The sequence below is a fragment of the Heterocephalus glaber genome, unplaced genomic scaffold (assembly GCF_053883595.1).
Source record: "Heterocephalus glaber isolate CG9 unplaced genomic scaffold, H.glaber_assembly_v1.0 deba00001452, whole genome shotgun sequence".
Taxonomy (NCBI): Eukaryota; Metazoa; Chordata; class Mammalia; order Rodentia; family Bathyergidae; genus Heterocephalus; species Heterocephalus glaber.
Window position 1 is genome coordinate 4,843,437 of NW_028258302.1, and position 16,632 is coordinate 4,860,068.

The 16,632-nt window shown below is 41.6% G+C and overlaps 1 protein-coding gene across 17 annotated transcripts in view; it reads right to left on the minus strand.

The window, feature by feature from the left end:
- Positions 1-16,632, minus strand: part of Macf1 (microtubule actin crosslinking factor 1) — a 354,064-nt gene that overhangs the window by 273,373 nt on the left and 64,059 nt on the right. Inside the window, exon 1 of one of the 17 annotated variants that reach the window (XM_087215001.1) lies at positions 16,202-16,412. The exons of the other annotated variants lie outside the window; for them this stretch is intronic. Coding sequence (XP_087071127.1) covers positions 16,202-16,253 — 52 coding nt within the window. The 5' untranslated portion in view covers positions 16,254-16,412. Of the gene's footprint in view, positions 1-16,201; positions 16,413-16,632 lie in introns of those variants that run through there. 17 annotated transcript variants of the gene reach the window in all.

Here is a 16,632-nt window from a genome sequence, read left to right on the forward strand (position 1 = left end):
TGGAAGTGAAGATTGTAGCCCTGTCTTCCTCCATGAATACAAACACTCCTACCACCATCATCACCACAATCTCTTTCTCATTAGCAAATAAAAAAAATTTTTTTGAACAATTCATGGAGTAGCTCCCGGACCTCTTGCTGATGCTGGGTTATTGTACAGCAGTAACTAGGGACTGAAACAGTTTCATTTATATACGAAGCACCCATCTAAAAAACTCCTGCTACTGAAACACTTGGTTGGTCAGCAAATGATCCCAAACTCATAATATCATAAAAAGACACATGAGGAACTGAGCCCCCTTGGGAAAGTCAGAGGATACCTGTGTCCCAAGCCACACAGCTAGTTACTGACAAGCTGAAACCATCACCCAGGTTCCTGACATCTAGTTGAATGCCCTTCCTCCAGATCACATTGCTTTGCCTTTGAAGGCTTGGAAAGGAGCAATCCTTTTCGATCTTTTTTTTTGGTACTGGGGATCAAACTCAGGACCTTGCGCTTTCGAGGCAGGTGCTGGAACCACTGAGCTAAATTAAATCCCTGGCCCTTGCAAGATCTTTTAACTGTTGTTTTTTGTTCTGTTTTTCTCCACAAGTTAGTAGAGAATCTGAGAGGAGGAAAGTTCATTATGATTACAGAATCTAAATAAAGAGGACTATGAAGAGTCCTCTCCCCAAGCTCCTTTAATGAATCCTGAACACTGAAAATAGTTAAAAAATAGAACAGACAGACACACAAGTAAGCACTCAAGGTAAGAGAAGAATTGCTGAAAGCTATAAAATGGGTTTAGAAGAAGAAGGTAAAGACTAAAACACCTGGAATAGGAATAAGAAAAAAAGGCAGAAAAGATATAGTAGAAGGGCCAGGAATTTAGCTCAGTGGTTCTGCCACCTGCCTCGCAAGCACAAGGTCCCAAGTTGAATCCCTGGTACCAAAAAAAAGATATAACAGAATCACAACACACTTGCATTTAGTAATACGAAGCTAACCAGAGAAAGACAACGAATTTAAATAGGACAGAGTATTACCCACAATTCCACTTAATGACATTTTTATTCCAGGTGAACATGACATAAGAGGACTTGACTCAGAAGCTTCTACAAATCTCAGTTCACATGTACATCTCACACTGTGGGCACCCTGAATGTTAAAGTTGATTCTAGTATTTTAGAATACTTAATTTTTTCATATAAAATGTCCCCTACTCACAGCCAACTATTCTATGTGGTATCACAACTCTGTCTTTTCATGTACACAAAATCATGTTTATATACTTTGTTTTTTGTCTGTGGGGGTTTTTTTGGTACTAGGGATCGAACTCAGGACCTTGCTCTTGCAAGGCCGGCACTGAAACCACTGAGCTAAATCCCCAGCCCCATGTTTATATACTTTGATTTCTAGGTCATTTATTTTTCAAGAACAATTTTGATTAGTTGGTATTTTCACTTTATGTGCAGACTTTGTAACTTAACTTCCTCCTGCAAAAAAGATGAGACTTCACCTTGCAGAAGAGAAGAGAGACAAGTGGAAAGCCAGCCAAGGAAGTCCTTCCTAACAGCTGGACCAAGTAGAAAGGGGCAAGAAAGAGACAAAAATCTACATTTCTATGTCACTTCCTACTAAACTACTCTACTACTCTTGCAATCTGGGCAAGGAGGTAGCAGCTCATAAGAAGGCCAGGTAACTCCACATGTGTCTTACTAATAGCTAAGGAAACACAGTGGCCAGGCATCCGCTCGAACCTCCAGTGATAACACTCTTCAGACCTGGTTAGCGATCACTGGGCCCAGCCTCGGCCCTGGGGCTACCCTCCTATTTACTGAGATGCTTCCTATTTCTCTTACCACTTTGTATTTGGAGGGCTAGCGGCAACCCGCTACGGTTTGTTTCAGGCTCCCTTGGTGCACAAGAAACATTGCTGCGCTCAGAAAAAGAATGAGAAAGTTTCCGGTACCCGCCCCCCAAAAAAGAATGAGAAAGTAGCTAACTTTCTGTACTCATGACTTATGCCCACCCCGCAGATAGGAACTGCTTCTGCCAAAGAATAAGTTCCTCACAATGAAATGAATTCTCTTGATGACTGATATTCAACTAAGAATCTGAGCCCCTATGATTTGTCCACATAAAGATATATCTCTTCCTTTATCTGACTGATGAAAGGTCACACCTAATGGGAACATCTGCTTTCTTTTCATTTTAAAAAGACAAAGGTCCAATTTTGCTAATGGTTAGAAAATCACATTTAGAATCAGTAATCAGGAAAATGAAGCTACACTTAGGGGCTAGGGGTATAGCTCAGCGGAAGAGCTCTTAGCCTAGCATGCACAAGGACTTGGTTTGATCCCCAGCTGCTGAGCTATGCTCAGTATTTGCAATAGACAGTAATAGTAATGTTTACTGACATGACCACTTATAATGTCCTAACTACTGTCCACATGCTAACTAATTCAATCCTCACTGCAGTGTACTTTATAAAAATGGTACTATTCCCATTTTATAGCTGTGAAACTCTGGCCTAAACAGAAAAAGTATCTTGCCAAATCACACCAAGTGACGCTGCAGGATTCAAGGACAAATCAGTACTGCACCACCTGTGAGACTCACTTTTGTTTGTTTTGTTTTGTTTGTTCTGGTACCAGGGATTGAACTTGGGTCCTTGCGCTTGGGAGGCAAGCCGGGGGAACCACTGAGCTAAATCCCCAGCCCTGTTTTGTTTTTTTGAGACAGAGTTTTGCTGAGTAGTTCAGGCTGGCCTTGAACTTAACAGCAATTCTGTCTGAGCCTCCCAAGTGCTGGAATTACAGGTGTGTGCCACCACAACAGGTGGAGAATCACTGTTGTGGATGGACTTCATGAAAGATCAGAAGAGAAAAAGGCTAGTAGAAGTAATCATCAAAAATTGGACAAATGGGACCAGGGATTTAGCTCTATGGTTCCACTGCCTGCCTTGCAAGCACAAGGACCAGAGTTCGATCCCCGGTACCAAAAACAAAACAAAATAAAAATTGGACAAACTTTGCTGTTATTCACTTCTGCACAACGAACAGCAAAATACAATGAAATTTCTATTGAGCTATTTATTGTGTTCCCCCAAACCACTCAAACGCAGCACCTTCAGAGACTCTCAAGTCTTGTCACTGCAACCTATGGGAGGAAGGGAAGGAGACAGGGAGGCAGGGGAGGTAGGGGAAGAGGGAAGAGAGAAGAGAGAAGAGAGAGGAGAGACTGCCTTAATCAAAAGCCCTTTTCTTCTGGCAGACAAAAGGCCTTGGTATTTGCAGGGACAGACTAGTTATTCTTAACACTAACCAAAGATTCTTTGGCAGAGGAAAGAAATATGAAAATATTAGGCTTGTGCTCTGGGCCTCTGTAGCCTACTAAGAAAAGCCAGCCCACTGGAAAACAAGCACAGTCGCCCCTCAGTAACTATAGGCCTTCAGTTCATTCTAAAGTCTAGAAAGAGAACAGAGGCCTGCTGCTGATTGTCTATCCCCTTTTCGCCCTTCCCTCTCCCAGAGAAGAGACTTTTTGAAGTGTATACAGAAAAATCCATCTGAAGATACAGACACAGATAAGTTCTGACACTGAGGAAAAAGCAGGAAGTTGTGGGTGGAAGAGGGTGGCCATCAGGCCTGACTCCTGCACTCTCACTGACCTCTAGCATCTCACCCCAAATCAAGAGAATTTCAGCACTTTCCAAAGGAAACAGTTATCTCACAATTCTTCCCAAGACTTTCTCCACTTAACACTGGGGTTTGGAGACACAGGGTGGTCCTGAATGGTCGGTCCTAAGTGGTTTCCATTTTCCCAGCAGACAGAGAAAAATTAAGAATATTTTGTTAAATTGGTCATGAAAGAAAAGAGGAAGGGGAAACAGTCGACTTAAAGACAAGAAGCCCCAGCAGTACTAACCTCAGATACAGCTGGGCTAAACTCGCAATCTGTAACACTCCAACTTCACCCTTTGCACAAACAGTTAACAGTATAATAAAGTCCCTGGGAGCCTTTGTTCTGTTGTTCTTATTTTTTGAGACAGGGTCTTGCTATATAGTTCAGACTGGCCTTCAGCTCACGGTGTAGCCCAGGCTCACCTTGAACTCGCAGTGATCCTCCTTTCTCCGCCTCCCAAGTGCTGGGATTACAGGTGCGCACCACCATGGCTCCCTGAAGCCTTTATACCCAGCCAACAAGCATCTTCACCTTGTTGCTTTTCACAGGAAATTGTAAACTAAACTACTAGGAGGCCACAGGTCTGATGATACACCTAGCAGCCAGGACTCTGTCAGAGTGTATGAAGAATCTCAGCCTGGTCTTGAAATTCCCTGAAGAGAGCAGCCCAAAATAACGTGTGATTATCATCTATAGTATCACCAAACCTTGACGTGTTAACCCATGAGGTAATAAGGCCACATGCAGCTCCACTGCTGGATCATCCCCTGATTACCCTGGAAATAGGTCCTAGTCTTGCTCCCAGGCAGTATCAAAGGCCAATAGAGTGAAAGACACTGTTTGACCAAGCACAATCCACCACCAAGTTTTGAAAGTCTGACAGAGACATATACTAGGCTCTCAAATATTCAGATAAACAAAACACTTCAACTGCTATAATTAATTATTTCCCATACAGAAAGTAGAAGTACCAGAGAAAATTCCAGGCAGTAGGAAAAGAGGGAAAAAATTTTTCTCTGCTATTCCCTGCAATCAGGCACAAATCCTGCAACAAATAATGCTCCCTTCTATATAAAATTAATTACTTGACTGTCCTCCAACAAAGGTAAATAATGGCCACATTATCCTAAATCAGGGACAATGATTCTTCTGCAGCTGATCGGAAACATACAGAATCCTCCAAGAGATGGCAGCACAGTCAGGGAAGTGTCAGTTGTAGCATTTTCTACTAATTGCAACAACATGAAACGATTGAAATATTCAACAACAAGGGAAAGGCTAAGTTAAGTCAACAAGTTAAGTTAAAATTATAATGGCTGTAAGGAAAAACTAAAAAAAATCCTTTTAATGTTACATGAAAACGCCTTGCAAATAGATATGTATAGTACATCCAAAGTGAAAGCAGCTGGATACAAAAGGCCACATAACTCTATTTATATAAAATATCCAGAATAGGCAAATCCAAAATAGGCAAATCAGATAGCAGATTAGTGGTTCCTAGGGCTTAGGGGCGGGAGTAGAGACTGCTTAATGGACACAGGATGTCCATCTGGGGTTATGAAAAAAATTCTTGAATTAGATAATTTTGATGGCTACATAATATTGTGAATACAATTTAAGGTCAATTAATTGCATACTGAAAAATGATTACAATGGTAAATTTTATGTATATTTTATCACAATTTAAAAATTGCATCAAAAAAGGAAAAAAAAATATTTTAAAAAATTGTTAATTGCATCCAAAAAATACACACAAAAATTAAAATTGTGTAGAAGTAAATATGGACCAGAAAGGAACACAGACAAGTCCCAACATGTTACAAATGGGACTTTAGGGCCGGGGGTTTAGCTCAGTGGTTCCGCTGCCTGCCTCGCAAGCACAAGGTCCTGAGTTCAATCCCTGGTACCAAAAAAAAAAAAAAAAAAAATGGTACTTCAGCCGGGGGTTTAGCTCAGTGGTTCTAGCACCTGCCCTGCAAGCACAAGGTCACGAGTTCGATCCCTGGTACCAAAAAAAAAAAAAGGGACTTCACTGATGTTAGACAATAAAATCAAGAAAGGAAAATAAAAATACCAGAAGCAAACAGTCAGTTCTGCAGCCACAATCACAAGCCTGCAAACAAGTGTCTACTGAGTGGGGGACAAGTTACATAGTTCATCAGGCACCCAGAACAGCAGGTGTGTACGCTATGGGGTAAGTGAGAGGTCGAAGGCCAACCTCAGCCCAGGCTTCTAATCCTCCTTAGAAACACTTCCTAGGGCAAAGAAACCATCTGTTTCAACAAAGCCTGGAGCCCTAGAAGCAGATTAACTTCCTTCCTTGCTATCCTCCTACAGATGGGCTTCATCTAATAGGAACTGATTTTATTTTTTAAAAATCCCTCTAAATGACAGAAAATAAATTCTATGAGGGAGGGGACTTCGTTTTATTCACTAGTATACCCCTAATACTTAGAATAAATGATTATAAATGGATCCTTGATAAATTATTTGCTGAATTAATCCAATAAATGCCTCTTTCCTATAATAGTTGTTTTATCTGTGCCATATTTTCTGAAGTCTCTCTCTTGTCATTTGTCCTCAGAATCCTGCCTGGCTTCCTCAAATCCAGTCCACCAACAAATACTTGTCTAGCTGCCTGTTTATGCATAATATAACCAGTTCTGTTACTATGTCGTTTGTTGCTAGATCCTATTGCCCAGCACAGCACCCATGGAAGGTACTACACGTATTTGTCAAAACATTTGAGTACTGTTTATTTATTCATTTAATGGTGCTGGAGATTGAACCCAGGGCCTTACATATGCTAGGCAAGTGCTCTTATCACTGAGCTATATACCCAGCCCTATTTATTTATTTACTTACTTACTTTTTGAGACAGGTCTCATTAAGTTGCCCAGGCTGGCTGGCCTCAAACTTGTGATCCTCTTGACTCAGTCTCCCAAGGAACTGTGATTATAGACGTGTGTGATCACATCCCTGGTCACCATACTTTATAAGGACTCAGTAATGAGCAATTAGCTAGGCTTGAGCGAGGCACCTTCAGAGTTATAAAAATATGACGTCTATAAAACAGCCCCCTCAAAAGACTCACAATTTCAGTAGACAAAACTAGTATGGGAAAGTGATACATGAACTTGGACTTCAAAAATCAGAGATCTTCATGAGACCAAAGAACTGACATGAAGCTAGCAGCACTGGATAATCTGAAGTCAGTATGAAGAACAAGAGTGTTCTAGGTAAAGAGAACTCTACAAGAAAAAGCAAGAGGGGAGAAGAGTGAATGAGGGATGTCAAGGCACAACGAGAAGATGGATTTCTTTGGACTGAAGGTGTGGTTCTAGGAAATTATGTGACATAAACCTAGATAAGTAAGAAGGGGTCAGGGCATAAAAGGCCTATTTATAAAATATGGATTTTCAGTTACAGGAAATACTAAGGAAGTAGATGCTAGAATTAACTGGAAGGGACAGACAACACAAGAAACAAAATATGAGGCAGCTGCTGTAATTAAGTGTGAGGTAATAAATGACTGGACTAGAATCAAGGCAAGGGAAATGGAGAGGAAAGGGCAAATTTATGAGACATTCTGAAGAAACAAAGTACTCAGTGGTGGACTGAAAATGGGGGTGTAGATTAAGAAAGAAATATCAAAGATGTCTCCAGGGTTTCTGATCTTGGAGACTGGAAGAATGTGAACACAGCTGTCAAAAACAGGAACTAAAGGAGAGAGGCCAAGTCTAAACTGGTTTAGAAAAATATTGAGTTTGCACTGCAGTGTGGTGGCACGTGCCTGTGATCCCAGCACTCGGGAGGCTGAGGCAGGAGGATCACCTCAATTCTGAGACCAGCCTGGGCTACACAGTGAGTTCAAGGCCAGCCTGACCTACACAGGGAGATCCTGTCTCAAAAAACCAATATTGAGTTTGAGGTGATATGTAAGTACACATACTCTATGGTCAACTGAAAAAGTAAAGATTGAAAGTTTGAGGGTATTTTTTTAACATACAATGGACTATTACTCAACCTTAAAGGGGAAGGAAATCCTGTCATATGGGACAATGTGAATGAAACTTGAGGACAACATGTTATGTGAAAAAAGGCAGTCATAGAAGGTCAAATACTGCATGATTCCATTCACATGAAGTATTTAAGCAGGCAAACTCAGAAAAGCAGGAAGCACCATGGCGGCTGTCAGGGGATAAGGGGAGAGTTGCTATAAATGACTATAGCATTTCAAGTCATACAAGATGAAGTAGTTCTAGCGATCTATTATACAAGAATGTGTATTCAGTTAACAACACTGCACTGTATTTTAAAACTTTTATTTTTGGAGATAGGCTCTAACTATATAGCCCAGCCCAGTGCCAAACTCACAATCCTTTTGCCTCATCCTCCTGAATGGTGGTACTACAGGTATGTGCCACCACACCCAGCTTCTATATACTTAAAACTTTGCTGTTGGGCTGGGGATTTAGCTCAGTGGTTCCACTGCCTGCCTCACAAGCGCAAGGACCCGAGTTCAATCCCCGGTACCAAAAAAAAAAAAAGCTTCTGCACAAAGAAAGAGTTTGAGGTATAGCTCAGTAATAGATAGTGCTCAGCATGCAGGAGACCCTGGGTTCAACCCCTAAGGCTCTACCACTCCCCCATATACCCAACTACAGCCATCAGATAGGTAAAAGAAAATAATAAAATGCCTTCACTGATGCTAAAGGAAGAGAATACTGTAAACAGGCAGGGATACAATCAACAACAGCCAATGCCGATACTCCAACACAGAACGGGGTCAACATTCCAAATTGGTCAGTAAAGAGTTATAAAGATGGAGCCCTGAGCCAGGTACAGGAGCCAGAAGAATTTCCAAGAAACAGATGCCCTACACAGAGGTAAAGGGGTTCTTTTTTTTCCCTCTTATCACTGACAGATGCCTTGAGCTGCTGGTTGCAAGCTATTCCACGGGCCTCAGGCTGGAGCACATCTGAGCACCCTCAGCAAGCACTGTAAAACATTAGGGTCAGATTCAAGCTGAGCTGTGGAAGTAAATGGATCTCCACTTCCAGCTCCTCATTTCTCTCACCTCACTGCATCCTGAATAAACTAAAATCAGGTACACCGTATAATTTAGCTGTAGCTCTAGATACTTACAGATGATCATTCACACTGCTGCCACAGTTAAGACTCTTAACTTCCTATGAAGCTGACCCCCCCCCACACACACCTGCCAAAAAAAACCACTCCTAAGTGTTTAGATCATTCCTTTGGTCTTAAAAATATCAAGTGCCCTCTACTGCCTACATTAAACCTTAGTCCTTTAAAACACAGATTAAACTTTCTATCTCAGCCTTATCTCTCACCCTAAGCAACTATCCATTTTCCCCAGACTCCACTATGTATAACGCTTCTCATTCTTTTCTGGAAAAAGAGCAGGCTTTTATGACTCTATTTCTTTGCACACCCTGTTGTATTCCCAGAATACCTTTTTGCCTGCCTGCCTGCCTGCCTGCCTGCCTTCCTTCCTTCCTTCCATACAGGGGATCAAACTTGGGACCTTGCACTTTTGAGGCAGGCAGTAGCACCACTGAGCTAAATCCCCGGCCCTCTTTTCTCCTGTCTTAAATAGCAAATACCTACCCAACTTCAAGTCTGAGCTCAAATACCAATTCCACCACAGTGCTTTCCCAATAACCCATTATGCTGCTAACAATAACCCATTATGCTGCTAACAGTGATCATACCACCATTTTTTCTCACAGTATTTTGTTCATATTTCTATAAATTGTGCGTGATCAAAAAATATGGTGAATATATCAGGCCTGGTAGTACATGCTATACTCCCAGCGCTCAGGAGGTTGAGGCAAGAGGATCACTGCCAGTTCAAGGTTAGCTTGGTCTACACAGCAAGACTCTGGTTCAAATAAAAACAAAACAAAACAAACAAATAAAAATATATAGTGAATTTTTCCATTTAAAAATTAAGAACAAAGGAATGAATGTGTTTAAAGTACGGAGGAATATTTTAAGGATTAATGGCAGTGTCTTTTACTGTAATAATGTTTTAAATTTAAATATTCACTGTATATTTTGATCCATCTGTCTGTCTGTCTGTCTGTCTGTGTTTTCTTGAAAAGGTCTGGCATACAGGAGGTTCTCAATGTAAAGAAGGAGATGGGGACTTCCAATGAAGGAACAGAAAGCATGGAATGCCACTGGGAGTGAGACAGTTAACTGACAACAAATTATAAAAAATGATCTTTCAAATCAAAGGATTTCAAGTTACGCCAAGCCAGGAAGTCTAAAAGGTTCCTGCTATTCTACAGTGAGTGAAAGATGGTGTTTAACCACTGGTATTCAGTCTGTGGAACGTCTCCACAGTTGCTCTGATGAGTAACAGATGTGCAACTGGGATTATTAGACTCGGTTTCTACCTGGGGAGTGGCCAACAGAAACTGTGGCAGAATAGTGCGGACAAGGGCCTTCACTTTTCAATACTAATACCTCCAAAACAACACAAGGCAAAAGACTGAGAAAATGGTAACTTACACTTTGTCAGCCGTACTACCAAAGAACTGCACCAAACATGTCAAACCAGCAGCCAACAGAAACCAACCCCTAGGTGAATTCCTGCTGATGGCCCTCTCTAGCCTGGTGACGTGCAGTAAGGACAGAATGAACTTTAACAGGACAAACTGCCAACCATTCAAACAAGCACAGGTCCACCAGATGCCTAGTGCTGTAAAAGATGTTGACAGGCCTCACCCAAGAAGCACGCCGCCGACTCCCAAAGTCCCTGCACTGGATGGGATTACTCCATTGTGACTGATAGGTTTGCTTAATGGCTCTGGGAATGGGAGGGGCAGGTAATTCTCACTGTGAAGGATGCAACCCTGTTGGTGACTCAAGCCATTTTCCACTATCCTGGCTGCGACCCCTGCACGTACAAGTCCCACACATGTGCCTTCTTCTCTCAGGCATCAAGCTAGTTGCCAAACAACAGTAAGCTTATCTGTTATCACCTAGAAAACCTCACATTGTCTGCTACAGGACATCAACCCTAAAGCAGTAACAGGAACATACCCTCACTGATTCCATGATTCTACCCTGAGGTCTCAAGTTAACAGAACCCAATTTGCACGTGACTAGTATGTTGATTCAGAGAGATGTTGACAGGGAAGTCTATTTTATCAGTCAAGCTGGTCCAACTTAATTTGCTAGGTGCTAGCTTAGTCAAAGCAGGAAACAGGCTGGATGTGGTGGCACACACCTGTAATCCCAGCACTTGGGAGGCTGAGGCAGAAGGATTTCTTCGAGTTTGAGGCCAGCCTAGGCTACATAGTGAGTTCAAGGGCAGTGTGGACTACATAAGGAGACCCTATCTCAAAAAAACCAAAATAAATAAATAAAATAAAATTAAAGCAGGGAAACAGAATCTTTATCTGGTACTAATCTGGATTCTAACATAGGATTCCTACACGGCACTAACTGGGTCAGTCTTGGTACTGCATTTCCTAATCAATATCAGCAGATCTCTCAGCACAAGAGAAAAAAAGTACTAGAGTTGGAAGGCTCATTGAAGTCATTTAAATGCCTGGAGCTTCTGGAAGAAAAGCTTCAGAGTACAACAATGCAGTGATATGATGAGGACATGTTGGAGCTGCTGACTAAGTGACAGAGACAATTGGCACCTGTTCTGCCATGAAATTAACTGGATAACAAAACACCAGAGCCAGCTGGCCTGTAAGCTTGAAGATAAGCTATCCCTAGAGCGCAAAAGCATTCAATTTACAGGTATCCTCCTCTTACCCCACAAAAGCTTATAAAACTCAACATTCAGAGCCTATAATACATGTATTAAGATCCAATAATTCCAATTTCAGAAATCTATCCAAAACAACAAAAATCAGAGATTCACAGAAAAATTTATTTACAAGGATGATCGTTATCACTTTAGCAATGAAAAGTTAGAAAGGTATATACCTCACAATTGGGTAATGTTAAAATAAATGATACTATTACTTGATGAAATTCTATACAGCTATTAAAAGTCATGCTATATAAAACAAGCACAATGGCAAATGCCTGCAATCCCAGCTATTCAGGAGACTGAGGCAGGAGGACTGTGAGCAAGGCCAGCCTGGGCAACACATAGAGCCCATCTCAAAACAAAACAAAGCAAAATCATGCTATGGAAAATAGTTAAAGGCAAAAAGAATGCTCACAAAATAATAAAGAGCAAGATACTAAACTGCATTATAATAATAACAAATATATACAAACAAAATTTAAAATATGTGTGCATAGAAATAAGACTGGATGGAAATATAGTAATATATGAGCATGGTAATCTGAGGGTTGAGGTATTTTGGTAATCCCCTCCCACCCCCCGGCTTTCAAGTGGATGTTCAAAGTAAAGAGAAAGATGATTTGATGAACATTCTAATAAAACCAAAAAGGTCTGTGTTCATTCTTAGTAGTCACCTTTTTCACTAAGTCAACAATATCCTTGCTGTGCAAAATATACTGAGGACCCCTCATCTGGAACTGCCTATAGACAAAGCGTGCCATCTTTCTAGTGTATTTAGCAGTATATTTTCATTCTTTGTGACTGGATTTAAGTTTGGCTCCAGATGTCAGAAGTATGGCAGGCTTGGGAAATGTAAGTTGAAGCCCTCTAGAAGCAGCAGCAGCAGTGGAATATACTCCACCTACAATCCTGGCATCAAAGCACCAAAGATTCAGAGGAAATAGGGACCAAAACTTCAAAAACATGTACAACATCTCTATTCTCCATGGGATTCCCTTCAACAGTTACTCACTAGGTAATGACTATACGCTGAACCATGTCATGAAAAGCAAAAGTCAGTACCAAAATGAAGAGGAGATCCAACGACCTCTTTCTGTCAGCCCTTCTGGAATACACAAAGATGTAGGTAAAATGAAAAGGGACGCAGCTAAGCACAAGTGTATGAAACTCAACCTACAGGAACATTTGATTGGTATCTAACTCTGCCCAACACCCCCCATCACTGCATATTATACATTTTCTGCAATGAAGACTACTGAACAGTACATATATTACACACGTGAATGAAGTATTTACTGAAAGATTAGAAACACAACACAGTTTAAGAAGGGTAGTAGGGAGAAAAAAGATCTATTACTCTCATTCCAAAGCACCACATTGTTGCTCTCATAACAGAAAGGTGCATAGGTGTGTTTTATACACACCCTTGGGTGGGCGTTCTTCCCTGCCTTATATGGTCAGCAGCACACCGACATTAACCATTTTGGCTGACATACTCCCAGGCATTATTACCAAGAACCCTGTTCTCAGGCTAGCCAAGCCATGGATTGATACAGGTTAAGCACCCAGAGCACTGTCTAGTCCATAAGTAACATTTACTGAATGCTTACATTATGTCTAGTATCAGTACTGCTGTTGTCATCTTATCTCAAGCATCCTAACTAAACTATGGTAAGAGCATGTTAAGACCTGGAGCCAAACGTGGATGGATGGATGGATGGATGCACAATTCATGACCCAGAATGTGACCTGGTCCACCTCATCCTGGCACAAAGCAGCAACAAAGACTGTGATTCAAAGAAGTATTTGTGAGAGGAGCAAGCAAGAGGTAGAGCCCTGACCATTTTTCAAACACCGAACCTAGTATATACACATAGCTTCCTGTTTAATGCCCACAACAATGAGTGCTTCTGAGTTCATCCTAGAGGTGTAGAACCAGAAGGATGTGGTACAGAACCCAGTATCTGGAGTGGGAAGAGTGGAAGAGGAGGACCTGCTACTGTGGTCTTTTCTCTGATTTCAATCTCACACAGGACACTTCCCACAATAAGTATGCCTTGTCTGTTACTCATTCATTCCTAGCAATGTTATTCATTCCTAGTACAAACAGGGAATGGAGGGAGAAAAAAAATTACCATATAGCAGAGATGGCAAACCTACAGCACAAGTGCTACAGCACGCTGTTTGTATCACTGAAAGCTCTAAAAGGTTTTCCATCACTGTATTATAGGGTGGGCTGAGAAAACATGATTGTCAAGCTAGTTTCAAAACAATCACTTTCAAAAGCAGAAATGTTTCCAAAGGTGCAATTTCAAATTTTTACACCCCTGAAAAAAATTAAGCCAAGAGCCACATGTTTCATTAGCCTACAAAGAAAGGAGAATCAGAGGAAACTTTGGACCAAAACAACTCTTACTTAGTAAAAAAAAGACTCTCTCCTCCTAGCATTGCCTTACAGAAGGAGAAGGGCTTCCAGGAATTATACCTGACTTTTGTTCCTAAAGCACACACAACAGAGAGTTATGACTGGTGTGGTCTCCTGAGAGCCTCAAGACTATACCTGGGTCACTCCTAAACCTAATTCACATAGACCATGGCCATTCTACTATGGTTAACTGTTTATCTAAACCCTTGACACAAAGGGAACCAAAAAGAAAAGTTATACGTACTCTCAAATTCTATGGACAAGTAAATCTCATATAGTTCCATCTACTCTACCACCTATCTGTCATCAGAAAGCCTTAGTGGTTTTCTATCAGAAGAATGACATTAAGGATAAAAAAACTGTAAAGCTACACTGGAAAGCTCAGTGTCTAGGAGAAGCCCAAGATTCCTACTGAGTTCTTCTACTAAAGGAATATGCAGGTTGATCAGGTTCTGTATGCCTGCCACCAGTTTTACAAACAAAAGAGGGAAAAGCTCCTGCTGTTGGATGGCCACTACCCCCAGGAATATAGAAGGATTCCTCTTAAAACTTTAAATAGGGCAAGAGAAAGAAGCTTTTGTGTGGGACAAGGGTACAATCCAGCACCTCCCTTCATGTAGTTCCTAAAGTCTCAAGGACTAGAAGAGCTGCTGAGAAGAATCACTGATATCTGCCCCCTATTCCCATCTCCTCCCCATGAGACTGGGTGAAGAATCCAGACCTCTTCTGCCCTCTTAAAATCTCCTTTGACAGGGAAATGAGAGAACAGTTAATGTAATTCATTCTTGGTAAGACCTGTCTGATATATGATGAGCTTGCAGAGCCCTGAACCTCAAAGGGATTGGCTCCAAGTGTCAGAAATTCATGAGGGGGAAAAAAGTTCTATGAGTGAGGGAAGAGAAAAGGAAAGAGAATATAGAAATCAACAGAACAGTTTATATCTGAACAGGCTGAATATGCCTTATTGAAATTCTTGAGGGCAGAAGTGTTTCAGATTTCAGATTTGGGGAGTGGGTCAGTGTACAGACTTTACCAGTTAAGTGTCCCTAATCCAAAGATTTGAAATCCAAAATGCTCCAAAATCTGAAACTTTTTGAGTTTCATGTCAGCACTCAACAAGTTTAAGATTTCAGAGCCTTTCAGACTTGAATGTTCAACCTATAATATCCCTCTATATCATAAAAAGTTCACATATGTTACCTAGAAACAGAGTTCTTCAACAGCTAGTAAATGAAGGTAAAATATCACATATCCTGCCAGAAAGGGAATCCAGATCTCCTGCCCACACCCTGTCTGCCACTCCTCTCAAGCCTGAAAAAGCCCCCTTTATCCTTTTCCTCCCTCTTCACACCACATGTTCCATTAGCCCTGCAAAAAAAGTCAAGACAATTAAGAGGAAACTCTGGACTAAAGCAACTCTCATTTAGGGAGTGAAAAAGGACTCAAAATGTAGCTCTGAGTCCAGAATCCTGACTGCTGATGAAAGAGGAATTATGAGTACCCTCCTAGGCACATGGAAATATAACTACCTGTCAATTAGAAAAGGATAAGTAATGTTTCATTCATTTTCCTCCTTAGTAGCCACAAAGAATCCTGCATTGTCACATCTGATTACATTCTTCTCATCTGGTCGGTGAAAAGTTTGTCAAGACATAAAGAAAACACTATGTTCTTTAAATATTATTTTACTAAAAAACAGCCTGCGGGGCAAGGGATTTAGCTCAGTGGTTCCGCTGGCTGCCTTGCAAGCGCAAGGACCCAAATTCCATCCCCGGTACCAAAAAAAAAAAAAGCAGCCTGCTTCAAAGTCATTAATTTCACAAAGCCATCTATATTCTTTCACTGATCCCCTTCCCACTTTCTGTTTTTACCAAATGGTACCCTAACTCAATGTAGACACAGGCAATTAGAAAACCTGCCCAAGAAACCTAGCTAGTCCTAGGTGAGGCTGCAGGGCCAATGACAAGAGCTTTCTTCACTGCTGGGTTGCCTCAGAGAAAGCAGCTGAGCCCTGCCCAGCTAGGTAGCAGCGGGTATTTCTTAAATGTACATTCAAACAAAAGAAGCGGGTGCTGCTGAAATACCCAAGGGGACCTGACTCCAACTCACTTAGGATTGCATTTATAAAGTACTCCTTAAGCACAATTGCCTTAACTTATAAAGAACATGGCCAGCTTAGAGCAGGAGGTTTTTCTAAGCCTGAAAGTTGTCGATGGAAAGTAAAGACCCACACAACAAATAGCAGCACCACAGTTGAGTGTTCCCCAAGACAGCCAGGACAAAGGGCAGCCTGAAGCCTGGAATACCTCGCAGGTTGTTGAGTCCCTCCAGGAACTTCTGGTACTTGTAAGCATTCATGTCTGGCCCAGCTGTGTTGCTTCAGTGGCTGGAAACAGGCACCATGGTACAGTGACAGCTGAGAAGTGAGAGCTGCAAACCGACTGTCTCCACTCCAGCCCCCAGGAACTGGACTTTGACACACTTATAAGTGACGACACCAGCAGAGCCTCATTACGTTACAGCCCTTTGTGCACCCTCATTTGTTGCTGAGAGCGGAAATACCTCCCCAGGAGAGGCCAGCTCCTCCTTTGTGCAAAGGAGCTACAAGACCACAACAGCCTTTGTCTATCATCTGCCACCTTGGCTCTCTCCAGTCCCCGGACCAAGCTCCACTTAGATTATTGCTCCTCCTGCTTAAACTCTAGGAGAAATGCTTAAAAGCTTTTTAGGACACCAA